This window comes from Myotis nattereri (assembly GCF_964212035.1).
Source record: "Myotis nattereri genome assembly, chromosome: 11".
Lineage (NCBI taxonomy): Eukaryota > Metazoa > Chordata > Mammalia > Chiroptera > Vespertilionidae > Myotis > Myotis nattereri.
Window position 1 is genome coordinate 26,744,864 of NC_138086.1, and position 27,033 is coordinate 26,771,896.

At 48.0% G+C, this 27,033-nt stretch overlaps 1 protein-coding gene across 1 annotated transcript in view; it reads right to left on the reverse strand.

The window, feature by feature from the left end:
• The window catches only part of SLC13A4 (solute carrier family 13 member 4), a gene marked incomplete at its 5' end in the record, with an annotated part of 39,398 nt that overhangs the window by 3,663 nt on the left and 8,702 nt on the right, over positions 1-27,033 (reverse strand). The window contains 12 exons of the mRNA XM_081102409.1: positions 933-1,094; positions 4,220-4,344; positions 4,553-4,650; positions 5,417-5,518; positions 7,217-7,318; positions 8,410-8,529; positions 12,140-12,324; positions 14,044-14,118; positions 14,840-14,879; positions 17,104-17,158; positions 17,546-17,718; positions 19,618-19,754. Coding sequence (XP_080958535.1) covers positions 933-1,094; positions 4,220-4,344; positions 4,553-4,650; positions 5,417-5,518; positions 7,217-7,318; positions 8,410-8,529; positions 12,140-12,324; positions 14,044-14,118; positions 14,840-14,879; positions 17,104-17,158; positions 17,546-17,718; positions 19,618-19,754 — 1,374 coding nt within the window. The remainder of the gene's footprint in view (positions 1-932; positions 1,095-4,219; positions 4,345-4,552; positions 4,651-5,416; positions 5,519-7,216; positions 7,319-8,409; positions 8,530-12,139; positions 12,325-14,043; positions 14,119-14,839; positions 14,880-17,103; positions 17,159-17,545; positions 17,719-19,617; positions 19,755-27,033) is intronic.

The following is a 27,033-nucleotide window of genomic DNA, read 5'->3' on the forward strand; positions in this document are numbered from 1 at the left end:
CTCCTAGGAGGGTGCTGGCCCAAGAAAGTGGTTTTTAAATTTTATTTTTTAGCTGAGAAATTCTTCAAACACACATCTCATGAGTAAGCTGCTTTGATTGAAGTAGAGATTCCTCACCCTTGGGTACAGAACCAGGGGGCCTTTTTTCTAGTTAAACTTCGTGCTCTATATGGATGTGAACCTGTCGGCCAGCCCTCCGTGTTGCCCAGTTTTAACTAAGCATATTTCCATGCTCACACTAATGGGATGCTGGAAGACACAGGTGGAGGGAGGCATCTGAACAATGAGCAAAGAGTTTGGGGTTAGGAAGAACAGGAGGACATTGTTTTGTTGGGGGCAGGGAGGAGCCTTCATTTCAGATTGTGTCTGCTGCATTACCTTTGGGGTAGCTTAGCCAGGCTAAGACCTGGCAGCTGCTCCCCTCCCTGTTCTATTAATAACCAAGTGTTCTGAGGTCGTGGAATGAGGCTGGCCTTGCTCCCGATTCTCAGAACCTTCCAGACACTGAAATTGGGTGGAGGTGATGGTAGAGCTGTGGTCTTGGTCCTTGCGAGTGAGTGTACTTCTGGGAGCATTTTGTCTCCATTTTCTGTAGTTACTCCTCTGCACCTGCAGTTAGGTCTTATCTCAGGAAAGAAAGGTTGATGATGATGGTGGGAAATTGGAATCCTAGGGGTCGTAAGATTCATTTCCATACAGGGCTGCCCCTAAACAAATCCTAGTCTTTTGGGAAAGGGTTTCTAGAACCTTCGCTGCAGCTTATTAATTTATCTGTTTACTTAACAGTTGCTATTTGAAACAATTTTTCAAACTGTGGTTTGAACACCAATGATTGAAGGCTGTGAAACGGCCCAGAGGCAAGAGGACAGCGTGGAAGCTGCTCCCTGGTTCAGGCCTGCCACTGCAGACATGTGGGAGCTCTGCTCACTCACCAGGCTGCACAGGATGGGCAGGAAGATGGTGATGGTGGCTGGGTTGCTCACAAACTCTGTGACTATGGACACCAGGATGCAGGCCAGCAGGGTGATGGCCCACGGTGGGAGGCTGCTCAGGGACAACATCTGGTGCCCAATCCATGTGGAGAGGCCAGAGCTCTGCAGGCCAAGAGATGCAGTTAGAAGGAGGAAGAGCACATTCCCAGTGGAACTCCTGGACTCCAGAAGGTCAGGGATGATGTGGGCTGGAGGGACCACAGGAGACACCTAACTTCCTATTTTCAGGCAGACTGGATCTGGCTGCATTCCTGATTTTTATGATTAGAACATTTTGTAGCTCAGAAAATCCTTTTTTTATGATTGTACAACATTTAGTCTTAGGGTTTCCTGGTAGTTGCTGTCACAGGAATGGAGAGCCACCCACCCTAATTGCCATAATCCTTAGGACTTTGCCAGATGACTTGGCAGGGGTTGAAGATCTTTGGGGCAATCGGCTCCTCAACTTCAATCTCATTTCTCTTTCTCCCGCCTCTGACATTCTCACTCAAGTCCTTCTACTTTTAAAAGATTTATCTTATCACCTGAGCAAGGGAAAAAACTAGGCATCTTTAGATAGTAACCTTCCCTGTGTTTTGAGGGTGAGTGGGCAGAGCTCAGCATTAGACGTTTTACATGAGTGATGAAGAAGAGGGGATTACAAGTCCGTCTCCATTTAGTGGGGAAGGCGCCACCTCACTGGCCCGAAAGCACAGGCATTCAGCACAACCTGTTGTGGGTTCAAATCCCGTCAAGGCTGACATCAGGATCTACCATATGCCAGTGCCTTTTTGATGACAGACATGAAAGCATATTGCCACTCTTGAACCTTTTCCATTAGCAACATTTATACATATCCACTCCAGGAAATGCATTTTCCCATTTGGAATAATTCTTTGGGATGACAGCTGTTTGTTTGGCAATGGTGAGGCCTCTCCCGCTTCTCTCCCAAAATGAAGAGCATTATCTAGTTTTTGTACTAAAAACCGCAGGTTGCCATGTGCAATCTCCCGTTCTCCCTCCCTCTTCTCTCTTCTGTGGTTGCTATGCTCTGATTTTTCCTATTTACCCTGGAGACTGCAATGCAATAAAGCAATGAGGAGTAGGGCAGAAAGCAAGGTGAGACGTTCTGTGATTCCCCAGCTGTGGGCCTATTCACATTTTACAGTTAAAGACAGCCTCTCTTTGTTGTCAGCAGGCGACTTTGCCTCCTCTTCTCCAAGTTCAACGAAAGCTCATTTGATCTCCACAGCACTCTGGCCACCTCATGGCAAGCTCATAGACACCTGATGACTAGAACCTTCAGAATTCTCTCTTTTGTAGCCATTTTTTACCTTGGAGCACTTTTCTTTATTTTTCCGCTCAACCGAGTATTGCAAATCCAACATGTGGGGACTAATCATTTCATGTTGATACGGAGCCTTGAGGCCCACAGGAACTCTGTAATTGTTATCTCTTATAACACATTTAGCCCTGATCGCTGGGCAAAGATAGGAGGGAGAGCAGTTAGCTGAGTGGAAATCGTACATTTTTGTAAAGAAATAGTTTTACTTTTCACGTTATCCAAATAACACTGTAAGTACAGGGAAATAATTTAATGGCAGTTATTTTTCCCCAGAACTTTACACTATAATTTGAGATAAATTAGACTGCAAAGTTAGAAAAAAACACAACAAAGGAAGTCTTGTTTAAATCCTCGGTATGAAAATATTTTACACTGTATTTTCCTCACTAATATCAAGACAAATTATTTCATACTCGCTAGGAATCACATATATTATGCCTGAATGATATTATTAAACTAGTAGAGTCAGGGTTTATAGAAATATCTACTCTCTGTTGTTATACACACATAATTTTGGTTAAAAAGAAAAAGAGCTGGCCAGGCGGGGCTCAGAGGCCAAAACTAACAACTGAAATTCTTTAAAGGTAAGTATGACATCTGAACTTGGAATTAGAAATATCAACAGCATATATGCAGCGTTGGTTGGAGGACTTAAGGCTTAATAGGGGCTAATAATTAAAAGAATGGAGAGTTTTAGTTTACTGCAATTCCAATATACATGTTGACATGAGAGCCAGTGAAGCCTTGTAAAAGCTTCCATACAAATACAGGATGGTGCTTGGATCAGCTGTGAGAGATGGGGCTTGGGTAATATAACTGAGTTATTCTCACCACCTCTGGAGCATGTTTGAATAAGGCCAAGTGCAAACTAATGAGTCCCAAGAAGAGAACCAGCATGGTAAGGGGTCCATACTTCTGTGGGAACAGTGAAAGGGACTAAGGAGTTTTAGTTGGGAAAAAAAAATCTAGGGGGATTAGTAGCTGATATTAATTTAATAATTATCACCTAGGAGAAGTTTCCAGAGAGCAGAGGCAGAACCGTCAGCGGAAGGCATACAGAAAACCTGAGCTGAAAGTAGAGAATAACTATCCTTTGTTCCCTACTCAAGGACTTGCCCTGTCACCGGAGATGTTCAAGCCAGGGGTGTCATGGAAGGAAACCTCACACTGGGTGGGAGATGGGGCTCAGTGTCCTCCAGGGTTCCTTCCGATTGTAGGACTGTGACATATTGACGATATAGAGAGCAGTGGCCTACAGTGAATGGGCCTTGATACGTGAGCCAAGTTTAGGATGGGTTAGAGGCTGGAGGGAGAAAAGGTGTGACCCTTAGCCTGATTCATTCTTAGGGTTGTTTTCTATTTTAGGAAGGCCAACACTTTAGGAAATTCATTTCTTTCTCACCAGCCCCCTTTAAAAGATCTCATCCCAAGTCCTCTTGATGAGGAAGTTGGGGCATTTACATCAGCTTTAGCATCAATTCTCCAAAGGGGCTCAGTATATGCATATGGACTGACTGAGGGACAATCTGAGGGGTGTCACTGGGGGCATCTCTGGGCCCTTACAGACATCTCCTGTCACCTCTATCAAATCTGCAGAAGGTGATGGCTACAGAATCCAGTACACCTTTTGCTTGTGACAGTGTGGGCCCATCAATGAGGTGTGAATGCTGTGTGCCATGACTCCTTGGCCCAGTTGATCTGTAACACTGGTCCCAGGAGTGCTAGCTTAGAAGCTCAGCGAGGATATCAGTTCCAGGCTGTACTGCGTCCCTTCCCAGTGACTTGGGTGGACATTCACCTCTCCCTCAGCTCCTTTGAATCTTCCCGCCCCAAACCGTATTGATTCAGTTGGTAAAATAGCTGGAAAAAATCTGGCCCAAGAAGAACAGAACTGAAGAGCTACCTTGCTGCCAGAAGCGAGAGCATAGCCTCCTCCCACCAGGATGACAATCTCCCAGGGCATGGTCTTCTGGAAGTCCTTCCACGTGATGATGGGCTCCATCCTCAGCGAGGGCTCCCCGTCCTCCCCTGGATCACAGGTAGACAGGGAGGTAGAGCCCGATGAACCACGATGGGTGTGATTTGTGGAGAAAGGGGCTGAACTGAGGAATCGGATGGTTTGGGAGGCTGCTCTGCTATATTTGGGCAGAATCAGAGGGCTTGGGTCAAGCTCCTTCAGAAAATTCTGACTTGGGTATTATTTGACTAGAGCCAGCGTCTTCCCTGGGACTCTCACCATCCTTCTTTTTCCCAAAGCAAGGCTTCTTCGCTGGAATCAGGAAGAGGAGGAAGCCAAGGAAGATGGAGACCGTGGCATCAGTGCGGTAGCCTTTCCTGGCGGAGACAAGCAAGCTGGAGGGGAGGCTCAGGAGCCCCCGGGGCAGCACCAGGTCTCAGGACAGCCTCTCTGAACCCAAAGCCTCTTTGAAGGAAAGTCTACAGGGACAGTACCCTTCCTTCTTGCCAGGGTGCTGACTGTGCAGCAGTGGGTTTAATGGCAATGGTTAGTACCTGGAGGCGCAGGGCCTGGCGAGGGTAGATGACTTAGAATTTATGGGCCCGCTGTTGGGGCGAGTCCCAAGAGTGATAAGGAATTGCTTGGATGAAGGAGAATAGATGAGGATGGGTCCTCTTTCCTGCAAGGCTCACCTTTCCTTGTGTGTCTTTTCTCGAGTAAGATCCTGTGTTGGGGGAGTTTGAGGCCTGTGGCCCTGGCCCGCAGGGGAAGACGCAGGGCTGAGACAGGAGCCTCTGTCTGCCTTTCCCTCCACAGGCCTCAGCCACTCCCTGGCCATTGTCTTTAAAGTATTTTACTGTATGGACATTTTCCTTTAACTCTCAGAAAAACCTATGAGACAGCTGAGGCCCTAAGAGCTTGCGTAACAAGGCCAAGTTCACACAGCTGGATACGTGACTCAGATCACATCCCTTCTTCCTCCTCACTGCTCGCTGCAGCTGCCCTGAAAGGGACTTTCACTGGGACAGAGCGCCTTCCTGGCTTCACGTCCGTGTCTGTCCCTGAGAGTCAGGGGAGAGGGGGCAGAGGAAACTGCCTGAATTATGTGAGGGTCATTCTTAATGAGGGGACTGTTTCACTTACTTTTCAAAGAAAGAATCCCAGCCAGGAACAAAGCCAGGCTCCCGGGTGAACCACAGCACGGTCATCAGGATGAAGAAGAATCCAGTCACCATTTCAGGGTAGCTGTGAAATGCAACAGTGACTGGAGTTCCTGCGAGCCCTGCCACTTGCTTTGCGATGCTCCTGTGTTCAGGGCTCCACACAGGAAGCGCGAAGCACAGTTACTGCTCAGCCACTCTGCACCCTGGGGTGATGAGCCCAGGAAATGTTAACCGAGTTTACCAGCGATAATTAGGTGGGGAGACAAAGATAACACATCACACATTTCTAAGGTAACTTAGCCTGCAGACTCTGTTGGTCAGAGCAGGAATTGCCACAACTTCTTTGAGCCATATATCTCAGAAGCTTTAAATTCGGTCATTCCTTTTAGCTAAGAAAATAACCAGAAATGCACATCAAAGCATTACCTATTTAAAAACATTTAAAAAAGGAAACAGTGATATTCCACTACCTTGAATACATTTCAACATAACTGTTAAAATGAGATGCATCTAATAAAGAAGTTTCCACAGCAGAATGAATGAATGGGCGATATAATGACCATCTAATGCTAAATATAAAACTTCAGTATGGAATGAATTTTACCATAAATACATAGAATTTTGCACAAAAAAAGTACGGAAGTAACAGTCTATCACGTTAACAGTTGTTAAAAGTTAACATTGGGATGCTGGGAATATAAGTCAGTGTTAAATTTTTCTTTACATTTCCCTGTATTTTCTAAGTGTTCTACAATGAACATGTATTCCTTTAATTTTTTAATGAAATATTTTTTAAAATGATTTTTTTAATCATTGATTTTTTAGAGAGAGGAAAGGAGAGGGAAAGAAGATAGAAACATCGAGGATAGAGAAACATTGATCAGCTGCCTCCTACACGCCCCCTCCTGGGGATTGGGTCCGCAACTCAGGCATATGCCCTAACCAGGAATTGAACCAACAACTCTTGGTGCACGGGATGACGCTCAATCCATTGAGCCACACCGGCCAGGGGACATGTATTCCTTTTAGAAATAAAGTTTTTTTAAAATAAAGCTTTGCCCTGGCTGGTTGCTCAATGGTTAGAGTGTTGGCCCACAGACCAAAGGGTCACGGGTTCGATTTCCAGTCAAGGGCGCATACCTGGGTTGCAGGTTTGATCCCCAGCCCCGGGGTGAGGATTAACAACAACAAAAAAAATACAGTTTAAACCTGAGTCCTTTTACCCAAAGTTATAAGTGCCAATTGCCATAAAAGGTCACTGTAGGAAAGGTGATAGAAATGGCTCTAAAACAGCTAAAGTGTAAAATAAAGAAAAGAAATGGCCGAGGGTTGGTGAGTGAGTTCTCAGACTCTGTCTTGGAGTCTGTATTTGATGCTGCCCGGTGCTCTGTGAATACAGGACGAAGTCCCAGCTCCCCAGGAGTCCCGCTGAACCTGTGGTCTGGGCAACACAGGGAGTCCTTCCTGACCTTAGAGAATTCAGCCAAGAGGGTGGCTGTCCTTTGCCTTGTTCTTTGTCCTCCAGGTGCCCCACCTATGACACTCCACCCCCTCACCATGGCCATACGTCAGACTCGGGATATAGTGAAGGGGAAGGGCGGCCACCTGGAATCTGAGCCAGCGAGACTCTGGCAGCAAGTAGCATCTCTAAATGCCTGGATTTATGTTGAGGGGGCCTCCCCCAGTTCAAAGGAGTGTCAGAAGCAAGGCTGCTTCTGTGCTGGCCTCCCCAGCCATGCTTTCTCTCCCGGAAGAGAGAAGGTGAATGGCCGATTCTTACCTAATGGCTCCCAGCTTTTCATATTCCTCTCGGATCCTCTTCTCTGATAGCTCTTCCCTTTTGGTCTTACTCTTCTTGCTCAGAGAGCAGGTCTCTTTAAAACTGAGAAGGGAGAATGAGCAAAAGAATAAAGGAAACACTTCTGCCCACAGGAGATCAAGTATTCAGCAAATACTAAATGACTGGCTTGCTCTGATCACCCTTCTCTCCACTCACACGCTCTGCCCCTTCAACCCACCTGTCATAATTTTCATTTGCCAAGTTACACAGCCTCTCCCTAGCCTTCTTCCCTCGCCTTTAGGTCATGCATCTAGTATTTAATCAATGTGAAGTTACACTCATGCAGGTTGCTTCTACATACTTGTCTTTTGCATAATTAAGAATGTGATGGGGCATTTGTGTGTAGATGTTTATAGACTTGTGTCACACACAGATGTGTGTGTGTTTATCTGTCTAGAGACAAGACTTGTCTGGGGTGAAAGTGAATGTTGGTTTTCTATTTGCAATGCTGGAGGTATAGAAGTATACAGTTATCATTGATTTGACAGCAGTCTCTGAGTAAGAAAATAAAAAAGTTAGCTCAGAGAACATTCCCTGACCAATGGGAGCATTGGATTCCATGGGCTAATAGCAAAACTCCATATATCTTCCCTTTATGTGCATGAAGTGGGTCACATTTGGAGCAGACCACTGGTTGTGAAGAGAAGGCTTGCTGAGCAGGTTAATGTTAGCAATAACATTGCAAGAGGAATGCCCCACTTGTTATTTTGAGGGAAACGAGCATATTCCATAAGTATAAATCACTTGTGTCTACAAAATTAAGCCTAAGGCAACTTCTACTTGTTATCCTATTTCTTTAGAAGTTAGTTGAAATTACTCTATATGCTTTGAGAGCAAAGAAATGACATGAAACACTCTTCAATTCAGACTTTCTTTAAAATGACATTTCCCCTAACCAGTTAGTTGTAATTAAGAACACATTGTTGTAGAGCTCATAGTGAAGTGCAGGGCTCGTCACTTGGTGGAGCATCTAGGACAGACAATGCCCGACTTGCTGTCCGGTCCACTGTGCTCTCCTAGGGGCATCCTCTGTGGTTCCTCAGCAGCTCCCTCTTGATGGCCCTCCAGGGCTGTGCTGTGACCTTGGGTGAACAGGAGGGCCTCTGCCTCACTGGCAGGGCCCTGGGACTCACTTGCAGCCCAGGAAGAGCCAGTGCATCCAGAACCAGCTGACCACCAGCATGATGAGGGAGATGGGGAAGCTGAAGAGGAACCAGGTGCCAAAGTTGACCACCTCTGCGGCTGGATACTGGCTGGAGGGGAAAGAACCAGGTCAGCGATTAGAAACCAGGGATTTGCTTGTGGCATTTTGGGGGGTAATAAGCTAAGTGCTCCTTAAGAAGACAGACAGCAGAGATAATGATAACAACATGGTAAAACATGACCTCACGTATTGGGCACTTGCAAATGTTTAGAGCCCAGCCAGGAATTATGAAGTAAGCAGCTAAAATGATATCACTGAAGTGTATATACTTTGCACACAGGAGAATCACTCAGGAGTTGTTTGCTGTTAATTTACATAAAGATTCCGATAAATTTCCTCATCTGGTTTTCAAGACAGAGAATGGAGAGGGCAGTCTGGTATACTTTTGGAGTTTTGATTGGGGGATACAGAGCATCGATCCTGGAGAACTTTGGACTCTGGAGCCTCATGGAGGTTCCAGGTGTTAACTGTGCACAATGGAGAACCAAGACTTGGAATCTCCAAATCCTTCATCAATCCTTTATCTGCTGCTGTCTTAGGGTGCTAGGGAGGTGGCCCAGGACTCCTCATTCACCATGGGGCAGAGCTGAGGCCCCAGCCCAGATGGTGTTTCCTGGGAAACCAGGATGGGCCACATGTGAGCCATGACTTTAGCCTAGCAATGCCTGTGTTTCTGTACCCTTGGCCTTCTTGCTAGGGCTGGGCATAGAGCTCCTCTAAGGAGGGAGCAGACTGCCCCGGTTTTCATGCTGGGCCCTGCATGGAAAAGAGAAGGTCCAAGAGCAGGCTCCCCACAGAGAGTGCAATAGAAGCACAGGATGTAAGCGTGTTTAAGCTCCTCTGTCATCACAGGGACATCTACTCTTTTGCACTGTGGCCTGGTCATGGACCTACCTTTACTAATATCTGTGTGACTCTTGATGAAGTTATGACAGCTTGTGCCCTCCCTACAGGCCAGAGTGGGTCACTGATAGTGGCTTTGGGAAGAGGGCTTTTGGATCTAGAAGGGTACCTGAGGACATAAATCATTCAGTGACTCACTGCCCTGGGCTAATGGCACAAGTCTGTTGCATCATCTCTCCTCTCTATACAGAAGCCGAGGCCCTGCCCCTGTGCCCAGAAAAAAGAATGGACTTTTTTTTTTTTTTTAAACTCTCGCCAAGGATATGTTTGATTTTAGAGAGAGAGGAAGGGAGAGAGAGAAACATGGATTGGTTGCCTCCCATATACGCCCTGGCTGGGGATTGAACATGCATCCTAGGCATGTTCCCTGACCAGGAATCGAACCCTCAACCTTTTTGGTCTACAGGACAACACTCCAACTAACAGAATCACCCAGATAGGGCAGGAAAGGACTTTTACAGTATTTTAAGTAGACTTTCATGGATAATAAAACAACTAATTCGTAGGTTTTTGAAACAGCCAAAATGAACTCTGGTGGTGGTCTGTTCACCAATGCAAAGAGAACGCAGTGGCACTTTCAGACCAGGGAATCCACCTTCCTTTCACAGAATCCCTATTGCCCAGGTAAGCCACAGTTATGACGAAATGTACCACTTGCCACTCAAGAAGTAGACTAAGGGAATATTAATTGCCCCAACCACAAAGTGAACCAGAAATTAAAGAGCAAAAACTCAGAGCCTGGACAGAGTAATATGGTGTGAGGGGTTCATGAAGCTCAGATCCAGGGGATTAGGTCTTAAACTTTCATTGGTCCTTTCTCCTCCCTACTCCCTTCATCCCTCCCCTTTTCTTCCTCATTTTCTTCCTGTTTCTGCTAAAATGAAAGATGTGTTTCACCCTAGCTCATTTGGCTCAGTGGCTAGAGCGTCAGCCTGCGGACCCAAGGGTCCCAGGTTCAATTACGGGTCAAGGGCACATGCCTGGGTTGTGGGCTCGGTCCAATGTGCAGGAGGCAGCCAATCAATGATTCCTTCTCATCGTTGATGTTTCTATCTCTCTCTTCCTCTCCCTTCCTCTCTGAATCAATAAAAAATATATATATATTTTTAAAAAGATGTGTTTCTCCTCTTGTCTGCTCTGGATCCCATCCCTTCTTGTTTTGCTAGTGACATCACTCTGTTTACCCCGTCACTCCCAACCCTTTAGTTTTCCTTTCATCTGGATCTTCCTGTCAGCACTTCAAAGTCTCCCATCTTAAAAACCCCTTCTTGGCCCTACTTCACTCTTTCTTTATTATGCCATTGCTCTCCTCTCTTCACAGCTGACGCCCCATCTCCTCACCTCCTCTTACTCTTCACCTCACTGAAACTGGGCTTCTTTTCCAATCTCTTGACCAAATTGCTCCTGCCTCGGTCGCCAGTAGCCTCCATGCCCCCAAATCAGATGGGTACAGTTCTGTCCTTATTTTGCTTGATCATTCCTTCCTCCTTGAAGCATCTTCCTTCGGGTAGAATGACACCAGATTTTCCTCTTTCCTGTGCGATACTGTTTTGTTCTCCCTTTCATAGTCTCCTTTGAACGCTTGAGCTTAATAATTATGCCCCCGATCTTCTTATTCTGTGTGTTCTTCCTGAGAAATCCCCTTCACTCTTATGGCTTCAGTTTCCACATGCGCACCACCAGGACCGACTGCTATCTAATTTGTGGGGCTCGGTACAAAATGCAAATGTGGGGCCCCTCATTCAATTACTATTAAGGATTTTCAGATGATGACAACAGAGCATGAAGCCCAGCGTGGGGCCCTTCTGAGAATGGTGGCCCTGGGACTGCACAGGTTGCACACCGTGGAGACAGTTGCACAGGCCACAGCAAGTCTGTGCCAAAATCGAACCAAATCTATCCGTGAGCCTCAAAATTTCTCCCGAGATTCAGAGCTGTGCCTCCTAACCGGACATCTCCATTTCTATGTCAACATTTCCTCCTCTCTCCCCTCATTTAGGTCGAGGGCGACTCTGTTCCCCCAGCTGCTGAAGCCACGAGCCTGACAATTAGACCTGGCCTTTCCCTCTCAGGCTCTTTCTAATCCTACCAAGGCCTGTCAAGCCTACCTCTGAATACCTCCCAAACCTTGTCCTCCCCACTGCACTGTCAACCAGGCCACCATCAGCTCTCCTGGGCATCTGCAGCTGCGTTCCAAATGTCTTCCTGCTGCCTGTCTCATTTCCAATCCACTCTTCTTTTTAAAACAAAAAATCCAAAATGAGCTTTTAAACTATAAACCTCACCACCTCACTCCAAGCCTAAAATTCTTCAAGGTTCTCATGGCCTTTCGAATGGAGTCCCAGCTCCTTAGAGGGCCTGGCGAGGTCCTCTGTGGCCCGCCTGCCCACCTTCCTGGCCTCCTGTGCCCTCTTTCATTTTCTTTTACGTGCTCTGCTCTCTTGCTCTGAGCCCTCCTACACACTGTTTGCTCTGGCTGGAAAATCTCCCTTCATCTAGTCCACTCCAACTCCTGCTTCAGGTCTCTGCTTTTTGTCGTCGCCTCTTCGGGGAGGCACTGGGACTGGGTGACCTCCCCCAGCGGGGCTCAACCCTGCCCTTCTCCAGTCACATTCAGCTGTAATGACTTGGTCATCTCTTTCCCTCTTGCTACAGAAACTGTTCTAGTCCCATTTTCTGCTGTATCCTTAGCACCTCGTCACATTCCTGACACATGGGTGGTTAGTAGATATTCGTTGACTAAGTGAAGTACTTACTTGTTGAAGTGTTCCAAGAAAATGAGGCTGGTGGAGGTGCCAATGATGGTGGTCAGGCCCCCGATGGTAGCAGCGTAAGATATGCTCAGAGACAGGCACTTGCAGATCATTTGGTCGTGGTGGGACTTGTACTTTCTGTTCAGTTCCTGGTTCCTGGGGCCGGATGCCGGGACTAGTGGCTTTTCCTACCAAAGGAAAATCAGTGAATCTCCGACCCAGCTCGGCTGTCTGGCACATAAAGCATGAAAAACAGGGCACCGTGGTGCAGTGGATAGGGTTCGAACTTGGGAGTCAGAGCGACACATCCCAATGTCAGTTCTACCATTTTCCAACTCAGCGGCCCCTCCGAATTGCACTTTCTTCTATAAAATGGGAAAAATCCTATTTTCTCTGCTAGATCGTTGTGAAGAATAGATGAAGTAATATATACAAAGCACTTAGAACACTCCCTGGCACTTAATGGATGATAAGCCATTATTATTTTTGTTGTTGTTAATGTTATTATTAATATGTCCTATCTGTTACTTGAACTCCAATAAAACTGGTTGCTCTCCACTTAGTGTCTGAATAGCAAATGGAAGAAGGTTGATCTGTAAGGAGTTAGAATGACATCCCTGATTGGGAGACAACTAAAAAATAAGCCTTGGATTACAGAAGGAATCCAGCTCTCATTGGGCAGAGGGTCAAAGCGTGTGACTCTCTCCTCCTTTCCTTCCTCACTCATTTCTCCTTCGTGCCTACTGGTTTTTACTCCACACTTTCCCCCTCCTCCTTGCATATAAGCCTCAGTCTTGTCTTGCCATGGTCCTCTCAGGCCCTGCTGGTCCAGATCATGGCTGTTCAGGGTCACAGGTCGCTGACCTCTGGTCTCAAGTGTGAACTATAGAAGCAAGTGCCGCCATCCCCCTCCAGGCCTGGCTGTCCTTCAGGAGTCTTCCTGAGATTAGGAGCAGCCTGGTGCAAATGTCAGGCCAGCTCATAGGTCAATCATGAGGAAGAAGCCACGGTGCCACATTTCTCAAAGCTCTTAACTACTTCCCTGTCTTCCTAAGAGGGCCCAGGTACTTCTGGATTTTTCCAAACCTTCCTGAAAGATTCACTGATTGTCAGAGCTGGAAGAGACCTCAGAGATTCTCCAGTCCAGTGGTTTGCCTCGATCCTTTCTTCTAATGAAATTTTAGATGGACCTCCAATATGTAAAATGTAAACGTGGCATTTAATTGGCATACGTCTGTTCTATAACCGACTGTATACGCATGTGGTCAGGGAGACCTGGACTTGGGTACATGATTTCATCTCTCTGCTTCACTGAAACAGGGAGGCGGGGTATTCAAAATTCCTACCTCATTGAGCCAAGACAACAGAGAAAATGCTTAGCATAAGAAGTGTTTAATAAATGGTGGCAGTTATTTATGATGATGGATAGTGGATGATAATTGTGATCATGTTGATAAACACACATTTGAATTAAAGATTAGAAGTGGCAGTTGTGGTTTTATACAACTTCAACATCTATTTTACTTCTGTATTTAGTTTAGTGGTATAATATCCGAAAAATCCCATTCTCACAGAAAAACAGTTACCTTAAAATCTCCAGATGTTCAGATATTTGCAGTGTCCCTGAAGCACCTTGGAGGAATAGTTTGGACACCTTCTGATCCGGATCAGGCCTCAGCTTTTATACTTAAAGAAGCTGGGGCTCAGACAGTACAGTGTCTTGCCCAGTCAGCAGTGAGTTAGATGTTTTATCTCCATGGCACACGCAGGCCAGACAGGGATGTGGAGGAAGATGGTCTGGGGACAGCTCCCTAGCTTGACGCCCTCACAACTTCAAGACCAGTGCCCCCTGGGGAGCTCAAGGCATTTCATAAGGCAGACAGGGCCAGGAGGTGCAATTTAATTACCTGGGATGGGTGCTGCTTGTCTCGGTGGTTGGCTGTTTTCACGGGGTTGGTGATCGTGGGTGCACCGTTCAGGTTCTGTTGGGACAGAGACCATGACACTGTCAGGAGGGGGATGTGGCGGGCCTCGAGAAGGACCATTTAGCATCCCAGGGCACCCCCCGCTTCGGTACCATGGAGACCGGAGACCAGCGTCCAGGGAGAGCACGCAGTGAAAGCCACCCAGCTGTGCCTGCCTCCCTCCCAGGTTCCGTCCAGCCTGGTGTCAAGCCCCATTTGAAGAGGCTTTTGAAATTTGGCAGAATATGGCTCTGTCCTTATAGGAGGGCTTGGCTTTCTGGAACTTCATAAGCTAATGAAGGATCCTTCATGTTTCTTTAACACAAAATGAAAAACATTGTACCACAACAGAGCCCACAGTTTGCATGGATCAAGGTCCCTCAGTTGGAACTGATGTGAGAAGAGATGTAAAACCGGCTTTGGGGGAGGGGAGGAGGCCATTTGTAATAAGATTTTTGTAAATGGAATCCCCCCTGAAAGAAATCCGAAAGATGAATCGTTGGCTCTTGAAAACCTGGGTGGCTGACTGTTGGGTTTCCATGAAACAAGGCTAACTGTGCTGTTTGTGGCCACGCCCAGCACTCAGGGCTGGGGCTCGGAGCAGGCTCGGGGAGCACCCCTCTGCTCTCACATGCTGGAGGCCGTGGGGCTCTAGGACAAGCTGTCAGGCATCTCTGACCCTGAGTTACCTCGAGGGACTTTCAAGTGTCGCAAAGCACAGAAAAACCCAAGGCCGTACCTTGTTCTGCATCAGAGAAGTGAAGTCTGTAGTCGAGGTGCTGGAACAAAGCGAAGGCAGGGGGGAGATCAGCATGGGCCAGCCTTCCTGCGAGGGGAACTCTTCCCGCACACAGATCTCCCTTCATCTGGTGTGCCCCCACTCATGCTCAGGCCTCCGACCCTCATCGCCACCTCTTCGGGGAGGCCTCATCTCACCTCAGGCTTCCTCACCTTCCAGAGATGCTGTCCGTTCTTAGACGTGAGACGGACACTCCTAATAATAGCTAACATGGCCTGCCGGGTGCTGCTGAGTACTCAGGTGCGGACTTTGTTAGTCCTCGTGTTGCTACCTGCGTTTACAGTGTAGGAAACTAGGCAGACGGAGGTCTCTAACTCCCTGAGGGCAGCAGCTGCTAAGAGGCGCGCAGGGCAGGCGCCTGTCTCTGCCTGACTGGAGGTCACTATCAAGAAAGAGAAGCCTGTGAGTGCTTATCTGAGGTGTCGGGATGAGGGAGGGCCCACACCGCCTGGTGAAAGGCACATGAGAGCAAGGAGATGGGGGGGTTTCTGATGGCACCTGCTCCTCAGCCGTGGTTGGTCAACTGCACAACCTGTTGGTCCCCAACCTTTGCCTTGAGTTGAGAGGAAGGTGAGAACCAAACTATCAGCATTACTGACGTACACGAGCACTAAATGGAGGTTTCTGGTTGTCTTAGTTCTGAGAACAGTGGATGCTGTGACCTCACCCACTGTGAAGACAGTGAGAGGTGCTGAACCCACGCGCAGGGCTTGGGGTCCTGTGGTCATCACTCATCCCAGACTATTCTGGGGAAGGATAAGGAGTTGATAGGGTTCAGAGGGAAGTGTTCTTTGGAGAGAATCGTTAGCCTGCCAGGAGTGAGGTGAGGTTTCCTCTCCTTCCTTCCCAAATTGGGTGAGGGCAGGCAAGGGACCCTCAGACTAGAGCTCTGAGAGAAGCATCCTCACACCAGAGTTCTAGGGACAACTCGAGCCTTTGCTTTGGAGCTTGGGGACATATTTTTGTCTAGAAAAGAACAAAGGGGGCGCTGCCTGAGAGGCCAGAATGAGGAGAAGGACCCCAGCCCATGCTTTCAGGGCTCAACTGTCTTTCAGGGGTGGGCACACATGGAAGGTCGCTGGGCTGGAACCATCCAGAAAAGGCAGAGGCCACCCCAGAACAAAGGGCTGTGGGGAGTGAGCCACCAGAACTCAGAACCAAGGGAGCATGAGTGGTTGTCTGAGAGCACCTCACCGCCGTCAGGCCCAGGGCTATGCAGCGGTAGCCCTAGGGGACACTCCTAGGACGCCTCCAGCCCAGACCTTCGTGCCCCTTTTCTTTCCTGCACCCTGGAGAAGTCAGAGAGCAGAGTGAATTGGGGGAGGAGAGAGAGAGTTAACTCCCTCCCCCACTTGGTTTTACCCCTGATTCTGCAGACCTGGGCTGAAGAGGGCGGTGTGAGCATGAGAGGAGATGGGGAGAGGTGCTGGATGAGTCTGGACTAGACTGCTGAACATCTGAAAACCAGGTTGTTCTCCTATCTGATGGGAACCAGAGGAGCTCTGGGTTTTGCCTGAGATATCGTCAAGCCTCGGGGTGGGGAGAACCCAATGTGCTATGTTGGGGAGGCTACCCCATTCCATACGCTGGTTTCACTCAGTGTGAGTTCTCCATTTTTTATGAAAAGAGCAAATCGCAAGCCTGAGCTCTAGTACAAATCCAGCTTTTAAAGTGTGATATTCATCACAGAATACCTTGAGGACCACAGTTTGACAGCTCTCACCACTGTCCTCTAGTACCCTACCTTCTACCTCGTTTTTCTCTGCCATATTTAACAAGACCCAATCCAGTGAGACCGTATCTATACATTTTTGTGATTCTCTAAGAATGTCTGGTGACATCTATTGTGTGAATATTTTCCCATTGATAGATTAAACATATTATTCTCCTAAGAGGAACGTCAAGGTAGAGGAATTCAACTTGGTAGTTACATAGACCATCAATATACCCCAGATTTAGTGTCGTCTTTTTCTCTCTCCCCCGATCACTGCAATACCCTGTGGTTAAGGAAGTTGCCTTCAAGATCTTGGCAGGGTGCTCCCAGGTGTGGGGAGGAAATCAGGGCAAGAGGAGGTGGTGGCCTGGCAAGAAGTGAGCGTGGCCCGTTCGTCTGAAAGAGCTCTGTACGGGCTCAGGGCCCAGCTTTCCTGACCTCAGAATGGACCTGGAGAGGCTGTGCCTGGGAGGAGGGCAGTCATACTCACTCTTCATTGACAAAGATGAGTTCCAGAGAAGGCTGGCTATTGTTTACACCAAGACCTACAGTAGCAAAGGAAAGCAGGAAATGAGATGAGGAGGCTGGACGTGCCCCCACAGGCAGGGCTCAGGGGCTCAGGGCTGAGTGGGGAAATAGGGCATAAAGTCTTCTGCTGGGGCCTGGTGCAGTAAGGCCCCCACCCCCAAAGTTGGGACTCGTGGCTTGTCCTGACCCTTGAGTGTGGGGAGAAAGGAACAGTGGTGGCTGCTGTCAGTGGGGGAAGAATAAAGATTTGGCAGTTGGGGGAGGGTCTCAGGGAAGCTTCAAGCTGCGAGGACTGGTATGGGATGGAGGGGAGGGAAGGGGAAGCAGCAGGTGAGGGCACCGGGCTGGGTATCACAGGAGGAGGGCAGAGGGACAAAGGGCAGAGGGACTCCAGCAAACTGTACTGGTGGGCTCGGTCTCCTCGGTGTTGGAGTTGCTGGCCATGAGCTGGTCCTCCTCGGCGTTGACCAGCTCCTGCAGGACGGCCTCCACGATGGGCATCACCATGGCGGTGGTGGACGTGTTGGAGAGCCACATGGAGAGCAGTGTGGTACAGCTCATGAAGCAGAGTAGCAGCCTGGAAGGCAGGGAGAGCAGGCAGAGTGTCAGCAGCAGGGGAACCCCCAATTGCCCGTCTCCCAGGGCTCTTGGGGGGCCTCCAACAGACCCGATGGTGTTGGCCTAGAGTACCATGGCCAGAATTTATCCAAAAAATTGGGTTTTTATGTATTCCATTGGCTTTGTACTCCCAGGGCTTGGCACACAGTAAACAGTAAATAAACACTTGTTGAATGAATGAATGGGTTAGCTTCATGGGCGCAGCTTTAGCCAGAAAAAAGCCCTTACGTAAAGAATAGCTTTGGTCGTGGGGTCAGAGGGCATGGCCTTACTGATTGCTCCTCTCTCTGTGGATATTAGCTTGGGGATGATGTATGTTCTTTGTGTGGAAAGGAATTCTATTTTTGCCCTTGGAGCCAGCAGTTCTATGAGGACCACGACATGCCTTGCTTTGCAGCCAAGTCACCACCGTTAGTGACCAAAACAAAGCTTACAGTCCCGCCATCCTGTCCCACTGTCAACCGGCTGGAGTCACAGACGAGCCCATATCACTGGAAGTACCTTCCCAGCTTGTGTCTTACAGGGTCAGCCCTTGGAGGAAGACACAAAGAGAGCTCTCCAGTTGTTTCTCGTCGGCTTTGAAAGCATGCAGTTGTGTTTGTGCAGACGTGGTTCTCATTTCCATACGACAGGCCAACATGAAGATGGCCGTGCTTATTACTCTAGATGGAACCATGACTGCACACCTGGGACCGCACCTGTATCACGCGACTCGTGTCTGGTGGGCCAAGGTCCTGATGGTGTTTTGTTTGCCTGCCCTGGATATGCGGGTGCAGAGCACCCCAGGGGGTGGCAACTTGCTGGGATTGAGGTAAATAGAGACAAGTGGGAACTCGATGGGATACAAATCCCTGAAGACAGTACAGAGGTCTTCAAGGGCCTCAGAGTCCCTGGATGGTGGGAGGAAATGCCACTGTGCGCCTAGGAGGCTGCGTGCGATTGTTACTAGTGAGGAGGCGAGTTATGCTGAATGAAGCTGCAGTTAAGTGGGAGACAGGAACATCCTTTTAAGCAAAATCTAATGACTGATGTTGAAAACGAATCCCAAATTATTTGTTTAGACCCTAAGGGAGTCGTTTGACTCCCAAAGGAGTCAGGGCAGTTTATGTAAAATGTAGCCAGAAAGTTGTGCAGCGGAGCAGGGGTGAGGTTATCCTGACTGTCAACCTGACTTTCCTGCACATTTCCCAAGGCTCGAATCTCTCCCCGCCTCTTAAAGCAGAGAGAAAAGACGAGGCTGCTAGGGCAGGCCTTGCGTGGCAGATGTGGTCAAATGCAACAGGACAGCATGTCTGGCCTGGTCAGTGAAACCGTCACATCTCCTTAATGACAAAGGAGAAGCCACCACTTCCTGTCCAGCCTGTTTCCTGATGCACCCGAAAAAGGTTGGGAGCCAGTTTAGGTTAGTCCGTCCTGTTTTGTAACCCACTGCCCTCACAGGCTGGGTTGCTCAGATACATTGTTTAGACCAGCCGTGGGCAAACTACGGCCCGCGGGCCGGATCCCGCCCGTTTGAAATGAATAAAACTAAAAAAAAAAAAGAGACCGTACCCTTTTATGTAATGATGTTTACTTTGAATTTATATTAGTTCACACAAACACTCCATCCATGCTTTTGTCCCGGCCCTCCGGTCCAGTTTAAGAACCCACTGTGGCCCTCGAGTCAAAAAGTTTGCCCACCCCTGGTTTAGCCTGTGACAGTAAGTGACCCTAGAGTCACACACTCACCACTCCATTCCATGGTTATAGGCCCTGCCGTTGGAGGGGGAGGTGTGAGCCCCTGGCCTTGCGGGTCACCCCATCCCCACCGGTAGAAGTGGACATGCCCCGGTGGCCCACCACCCCCAGTGCCACTTACATGCCCGGCTTGGCTCCGGCCATCATGACCATGCGCAGAGCAATGCGCTTGTGCAGGTTCCACTTCTCCACGGCCGCTGCCACGCAGATGACGCCCACCAGCAGCAGCGTGGTGTTCTTGAAGTACTCGGCCGCCACCTGCAGGGGCCAGCAGGTCATCCCCGCCCCAACCAGGGCCCCCTCCCCCTCCACGACCCCCCATGGCCTGCCCTCCCCCACCCCCTCCCCAGCCTGGCCATGCCAGACAGGTCTTATCCTCAACCAGGCAAACAAGAAGCAGGGAGTTGAGGGTTATTACAATAGCTCACTGTTATGTATATTTAAAAACTTTTTGTTTTTAATTTATATATACATATACACATACTACCTTGGCAGGCTCTATGTTAAGAACTTCACAAAGATTATTTCATTAAACCTGCCAATAACCCCATAAGGTCAATATTCTTCTTCACCCTTTTAAAGATATAAAAACATTATAAATATGATTTCAAAGAATAACCATACTTATAATTTTATCTTAATGCTTAAAAATTATTTAGATAACCCTGGGTTTGTCCCTAAGTCTCATTTTTTTCTTTAGCTTTTTTTGTTTGTTAGAAAATCAATACATGTTCATTATGGAAAACTTCAAAATATAGAAATATAGCCCCGGCTGGTTTTGTTCAGTGGTTAGAGCGTGGGCCTGTGGACTGAAGGGTCCCAGGTTCGATTCCTTGGTTGCAAGTTTCCCAGTCCCATTAGGGGTGTGTGTGGGAGGCAACCAATTGATGTATCTTTCACATGTCTATGTTTCTCTCTCTCTCTCCCCCACTAGAAATTCTCTAGAAATCAATGGAAAAACTATCCTCAGGTGAGGATTAAAAACCAAACAGACAAATAAAAATATAGAAATTTAAAGATAAAATTACCCTGAAGCCTACCACTGTTAATACTTTGGTATGTTCTTCAATTTTGTAATGTCTATATTGATACATAATTGGATTTATACAATATGCACAGTTTTATATCCTGCTCTTTTTTTCTATTACATCATACCCTGATCATTTTCTTATGAGATTTAAATCTATTGGAAAACATTTATGTTAATGGCAGCATAATGTACCATAAAATTTATTTGGCCATTTTCTTTATGTTGAATATTTAATTTTTGTTGTTGTTGTTTTTCCCTACTACAAATGCTTAAATTGTTAACCTTATATAAATGTGATTATTTTCTTGGGATAGAGTTCTTAAGGTGCCTTTATAACTAGCCTTAAACCTTAAAATTTTATTCAATTTAAATTACTCTAAATAATAAAGAGTTCCAACGATAATAGTAAAAGGAATACCCACAGACGATCTGTCTCTCTGCATAGTTTTTTGTTGTTGTTCTGAACAATTTGAGGGTAAGTTACATTAATTTTGGCCTTTTACCCCCCAAAACTTCCGTGAATATTTCCTAAGAATAGAAATTTTTGTCTTACACAACCACAGTACCAGTTACCAACTCCTCCCCACTTTTTAGTGATGAGGAAATTGAGACTGAGGCCTGTTGAAAAGATGTTTCACATGTTTGGGGTCCACGGACCAGCTATTCATTGATTCCCTGCCTCACTTGGCACATTCTTCTCATCTCTGCTGTACACACTGCTCAGACTTCAACGCCCAGGTCAGGCCCGTGCCCTCCGGAACCTTCCTCAGGACTCGGGGCTCTAGCTCTGACTCCGGGCTGTTCCCTCCAGGCACCATTCATTCCACGTGTCACAGAGCACTGAGGGCAGTGCTCCAATTGTTGCTTCCTGCCGTACCGTTTATATTTTTTTATGTGAACCTCTCTTGTCTCCTGATCAAATTTTAGTCTTTCCAATTTTAGTCTTTCTGTATCTCTCTACGCCTGGTAGAATAACATGCAAAGGTAGATGCTCAATAAATATTTGTCACCCACATGAGAATTGCTCCCAGCAATGCAACCAAGACAGAGCCTTGGGGGAAAGATATGCAGAAAAGTTTAACTTCTAACTTAGGAACCCGCTTACAGTGGGAAAACAACATTTTTTAGTTGTGGGAAGAGTCAACATTGAACAGAAAAGGAAACGTGACATTATATAGTGTTTGAAGTAAACAATATTTACATAATCACACTGTTAAGCATTGATTAGGGAAGTAACAACAGTTGTGATATATTCATGTCAGGGGATCCAGGGACGTAAGAGACTTACTCATATCATGGGGGCTAACTCAATAATTAAAATCATAATACATAGAGGAATGTGGAGCTTTGTACCAGGAGAAGCAGTTAGCAAATTTAAGTTACTGACCCAAGGGGACACCTCTAATACTTTCAATAATAAAGATACATTAAAAATATTAAAAATATATAAGTTATTGACCCAGGGTAGGGGGAGGTGCAGTGGGGAGGGGTGGGGCAGGAAACTGCTGGTTTTTCATTGTGTTTCAGTATTATTCGAGCTTTAAACTCGGCACGGGACACTTTGATAACATAAAAGTCAAAATAAAGGCAGTCAGCTCCCATTCCCCCTTCTCCCTCTTGTCTCCGTGGTTTCCTTGTGTCTGGTTCATGAGTTTTGTGTAGGAGTCTGGGCATCTGCCCTCTCTGTGACCATTTCCTGGAGGAAGAGGCCTCTGTTTCTGGTTAAACTAGTTCTTGTCCTCAACCCCAGGCTTCACTAACCCTGTCACTATGCTCCCAGAGGGCGGAGAAGGCCCCCTGCGGCTGGGCTGGCGGCTGTCTGCAAAGGGCGGGGAAGCCACTGGGCTGGGCCCAGGGGTGGAGATGCTGCCCCCTAGTGGGCGGTGGAAGCAGGCAGGGATGCCTGTGGGCAGCTGCTGAGCTGGGGGGCCCAGGACCTTTCTCACTGCACCCTCCCCTTCCCAGGATACCTAGAGGTGACTTGGTGGTGGAGTCAGTGTTTCAATTTCCTCTGTGTGCCAAGGAGGGAAGTCCTGGCACTGGCCCTCAGCACCTGGCCCAGATCAGCCTAAGCTGATGCTGGCGCTGTGCTGCTTTCTGACTTTGTTTGGTGGCCTCAGCTCTACCCAGTGCCCTCCCTGCCCCCCAGTCAGTGATGCGCAGCGCTTGGGCGATGAGCCTGAGTGTGGTTTGTGATCAGGGAGTAATGCAGTCAAGTCGTCAAGAGTGGGGCCTCTGCAGTCAGCCAGGACTGGGCTGTGAGGCCCTGGGTAAGTTACTCAACCTCTCTGGGCTTCATTTTTTTTCATCTAGAAAAAAACGAGGATGATGTGAGTTCCTTCCTTTTGTAAAGCTGTTGTGAAGGTTAAATGGCACATGGCCACCGCATTGACAACCGGGATTCCTGGCGGTGCTTCCTGTTAGTAAGTGGGCCACACAAGGGCTGACCGGGCCTGAGGCCATTGCACGTTGAGTGGGCCCAGGCACAGGACTGCCTTTTCGCTTTTATAAATTAAAACCCCGTCCAATGGTGGTGTTTGTTCGCTGTCGAGCCCACTGAATTTCTTTTACAATAAACACCGAAGTTCTAGGATTCTTAATGATTATGTTAATCATTTCCTAAAATGCGTTGTGTGCTCACATTTGCACTAAGCATTCTTTCCCCCCACTGTCTAATTTCCAAGATTAATATCCTGTGAGTGGGAAACTCTATGATGAAGCTTGTTAGAATTATTTGCACAGAGAAGAGAGATTTTAAAATGAGTGCCCCTCCCATGAGTAGAATGCATGGCTTTGTGACATTCTCAGTGGTGGTTTTATTGCCCTTTTCTGCTCTGTGGTTTTTCTCTGTGCCAAGACACTGGATTTGGAGAGCAGAGGTGTTTCTGGACTGAGTTTTAGAAGGGATTGGCTCAAGGAAACTGCTTTGAAAAGGCCGCGCAGAGTACAACAATTTAGAGCTTGGGTTCTGGACTTCAGGCTGCTTGGTTTAAGGGGTTGCTTGATTGTCTAGACGAGTTATATGCTCTTGGATAAACTGCTGAACCCTTGTGGCTCGTCACTCCAACCTTTTCAGTGTGATTAATGATACGTGGCTCATTTACTCCATCGTGACTTAGGCCTTCAGTAAGATCACGCAGGCGGGCTCTTAGGACAGTGCCTGGCATGTAGGAAGTGCTCAATAAATGTTCATTGTGATCATCAAAGAAGTAAGAAAAAGCTCCAAGATGAGATGGAGGGTTAGGAAGCAGGGGTGCCAGCATGATCAAATGAAGGAATGAGAGAAATCAGTGAAATAAAGAGCAAGGTGGACCTAAAAGACAAAAATTCCTCCAGATTTTCTTAAGGGCAAGTGCATCGCCAGAGGTTTCTGACCCAGCTGGGTCCAGAGGCACAAGGACAGAAATGCTGCTGAATGTAGTCCGTTAACTCACCAGTTCATCGTTAGTGAACTGCAGTGACACCTGTTAGCCACAAGCTTTTAAAAACATCACTGTGGACACAATTATGTATTGCTCTCTAGGTAGGGTTTCAAAAATATTTTTAACGTTCTTTAAAAAGGGGAGGGGGCAGTATAGAGTTTCCTCAAAAAATTAAATATGGAACTCCCATTTGACCCAGTGATCCCACTTCTAGGACTATATCCTAAGAAACCCAAAACACCAGTCAGAAAGAATGTATGTGCCCCTACACTCATAGCAGTGCAATTTGCAATAGCTACGATCTGGAAACAGCCCAAGTGCCCATCAGTAGATGAGTGGATAAAAAAGCTATGATACATTTACACCATGGAGCAATAAAAAAGAAGGAACTCTTATCATTTGCAACAGCATGGAGGGACCTGGATACTATTATATTAAGTGAAATAAGCCAGTTAGAGAATGACAAGTATCACATGATCTTACTCATATGTGGAATCTAATGAACAAAATAAACTGATGAACAAAATAGATCCAGAGACATAGAAGCATGGAACAGACTAATGAATCTCAGAGGGAAGGCGGGGGAGGGTGCGTGGGGAGAGATTTACCGGGGAACTTATAAGCATATATGCATAACCCATGGACACAGAAGGCATGGGAGGAGGGGTACGGGGATACGGGGTGGAGGGGGTCAATGAGGAAAAAAAAGGGGCACACCTGTAATACTTTCAACAATAAAGATAAATTTAAAAAATAAAAAGGGGAGGGGAGCTATAGATCCATGGCTAGAAGTTTGAGGAGAGTGGAGATGTGGCTGTTAACCTCGGACTCACACTCAGAATAGTGTGCCGTCCTCATGACGCCCCAGGGGGTAGGCCTTTCTGTCACTGGCAGCTTTCAGACGGGCACATGGCAGTTTAGAGAGGTCACTCAGCTTGCTCCAGCCTCGTCAGTGCCAAAACTGATCCCCACTCCGTTCTGCCCTACTTCCCGTGTGGGTCCGGGCCGCTTCCGCGTGGCCATTCTCCCGGCTCCTGGCCGAGGCAGGCAGGGACCAGCAGGGTGTGTGGACCTGACATGGGCATTCGGTGGCTTTGGGTGGGTTCCCCCGGAATCTCAGCCACTCAGCACCCTGCTGCTGGCCTTAGGCCCCGGCTCTCTTGGCAAATCAGCTGTCAGGGGGCCTCTGCAAATGGCAGGCATGTCACAGCCCCTCAGGAGGCCAGCGTGGCCTCTGGCAATGGACCTATTTGAGGTTTCTTTTGTTCATCTGAACAATTCCGCAGTCAAATCCTGTAAACCCCAGGAGGGGAGGCCTGGACGGTTCCCCATGAGAGAGGGAGCCCCCACCACACCACTGCAGCTGGTTCCCGAGCTGAGCAGCCAAGTCCTTTGTGTCTGGCTCTCAGCCCTTCCCAGGGGCAGGATGCTGCATCTACTCGATACCTGTATGTGAACTCCGCCGAAGCCACCCGATTTGAGGACCGAGGGTTTCCAATCACACTCACTGCCTACGGGAAGGGCCCTAGCAGCCTGGGCTCTGGGTCCTCATCCCCAGTTTGAGAGGGACTTCCTCTTCCATCCCTGTATGTATTGGGTCTCCTGAGATTTGGATGAAAGAAAATGTTTTGTTGCTTAAAAAAACATTTTTGGCAAACCGTACCCTAGAGAAGCTCAAGCAGAGAGCCCAGATGGGTGCTGACCTGGCCCTAAAATTGGCCCAGCTCCTGCATAGCTGGACACGCTAACATAAAGAGCCCCCAGTTCCTCCAGGACTGTCTGAGCTGCCCCAGTGGAGGAAACTGGGCTGGGCTCTGCGCCCAGAGGCGAAGGGCTGGCTCCTTCTTTCCCACAGAAACATCAGCGTGGCCTCAAAAGCTATGAGATATTCCTGGTTCCAGTCCCTGCTAAGACCTGGGTGTGGAGCTCCGCTCTGGGCTGTGTCCGGATGGCTGTGGGTGACAGGCAGCCTGGAGTTAGGCAGGTGGCCGGGCCCAGGTGCTCGGCCTACATCTGCCCAGGCCTGTATGCAGGAGGGTCAGCTTCCATGGTGAGCGGAGGCCAGAAGGCAGAGTGGAGATTGGTGTAGCAAATGCTCCAGGTTTAAACAAACAGAGAACGCTGGGGTCTAGGCATTGGTCAGGAATCCAGCAGGTCAGAACGTTCAGGAACACACAGGGAAGCAGATTCATGACACCAGACCCAGGCGTCACTTGGCTGTTACGGCTGTTTTGTTATCCCAGCCGGACCTGCTTCTCTGGACCTGGCAGGAGCTGGAATCTGAACAAGACTTGCGGGGGGCCTGCACTGAAGGGCCACGGAGGCGGCAGAGGGTGTGTGTGTCTGTGCGCACTCGGGAGGGGTGGAGAGAGAGCAGTCACTCCTGACCCCGGGCGTCCTGGCAACTATCCCAAGCCCAGCATTCAAACCAGGCTGTTTATTGCCTCAGAGACCCCTCTGCCCCCTCCTCGATGCCTGTCTCCTATAAACAGTAAATCTTAGCTAGCTTGATTGACACAGGTACTGTCCCGTTAGAAGGCCTTAGAGAACTTTAGAAGCAGATACAATGACAGTAGTGGCACATGCTGGAGGCAAAACCAAACCAAACCAAAACATAAAAGCAAATCTAAAATACAGGTCTGAGCTCTGTATACCAGGAGGGGGAAGTGTTGGCCAGATGCCTACAAGACCACAGAATCCTAAAGTCAAAGCGTCCTTAGAGTCCAACCCTCTCCCAAGGCACCAAGCCCACCTCTCGCATCCCTGGCATGGTCATGTGGCTACACTTTCAGGGACAGGAACACCAGGACTACACTCGCAGCCCCCCTCAGGCTTCCCTCCCACACAACGGCATGTCCCTTACGGTGCTTTGATTCTGAGGTTCTGCTTTGACCTGTGAGCCTGGTGTGTTGAGCTGTAGAAGCCAGAAATCATGCTCCTCTTGAGTTTTCTCTGTTCCTCATGTGACTCACGTCTAGGTTTTTGGTATCTTGGCTAGCTACCCCCGAATGAGCTCCTATCCAGAACCTGATGCTTTGGATACATATGTCTATCAATTCAGCAGATTTCAGTACATTTTGGCCAA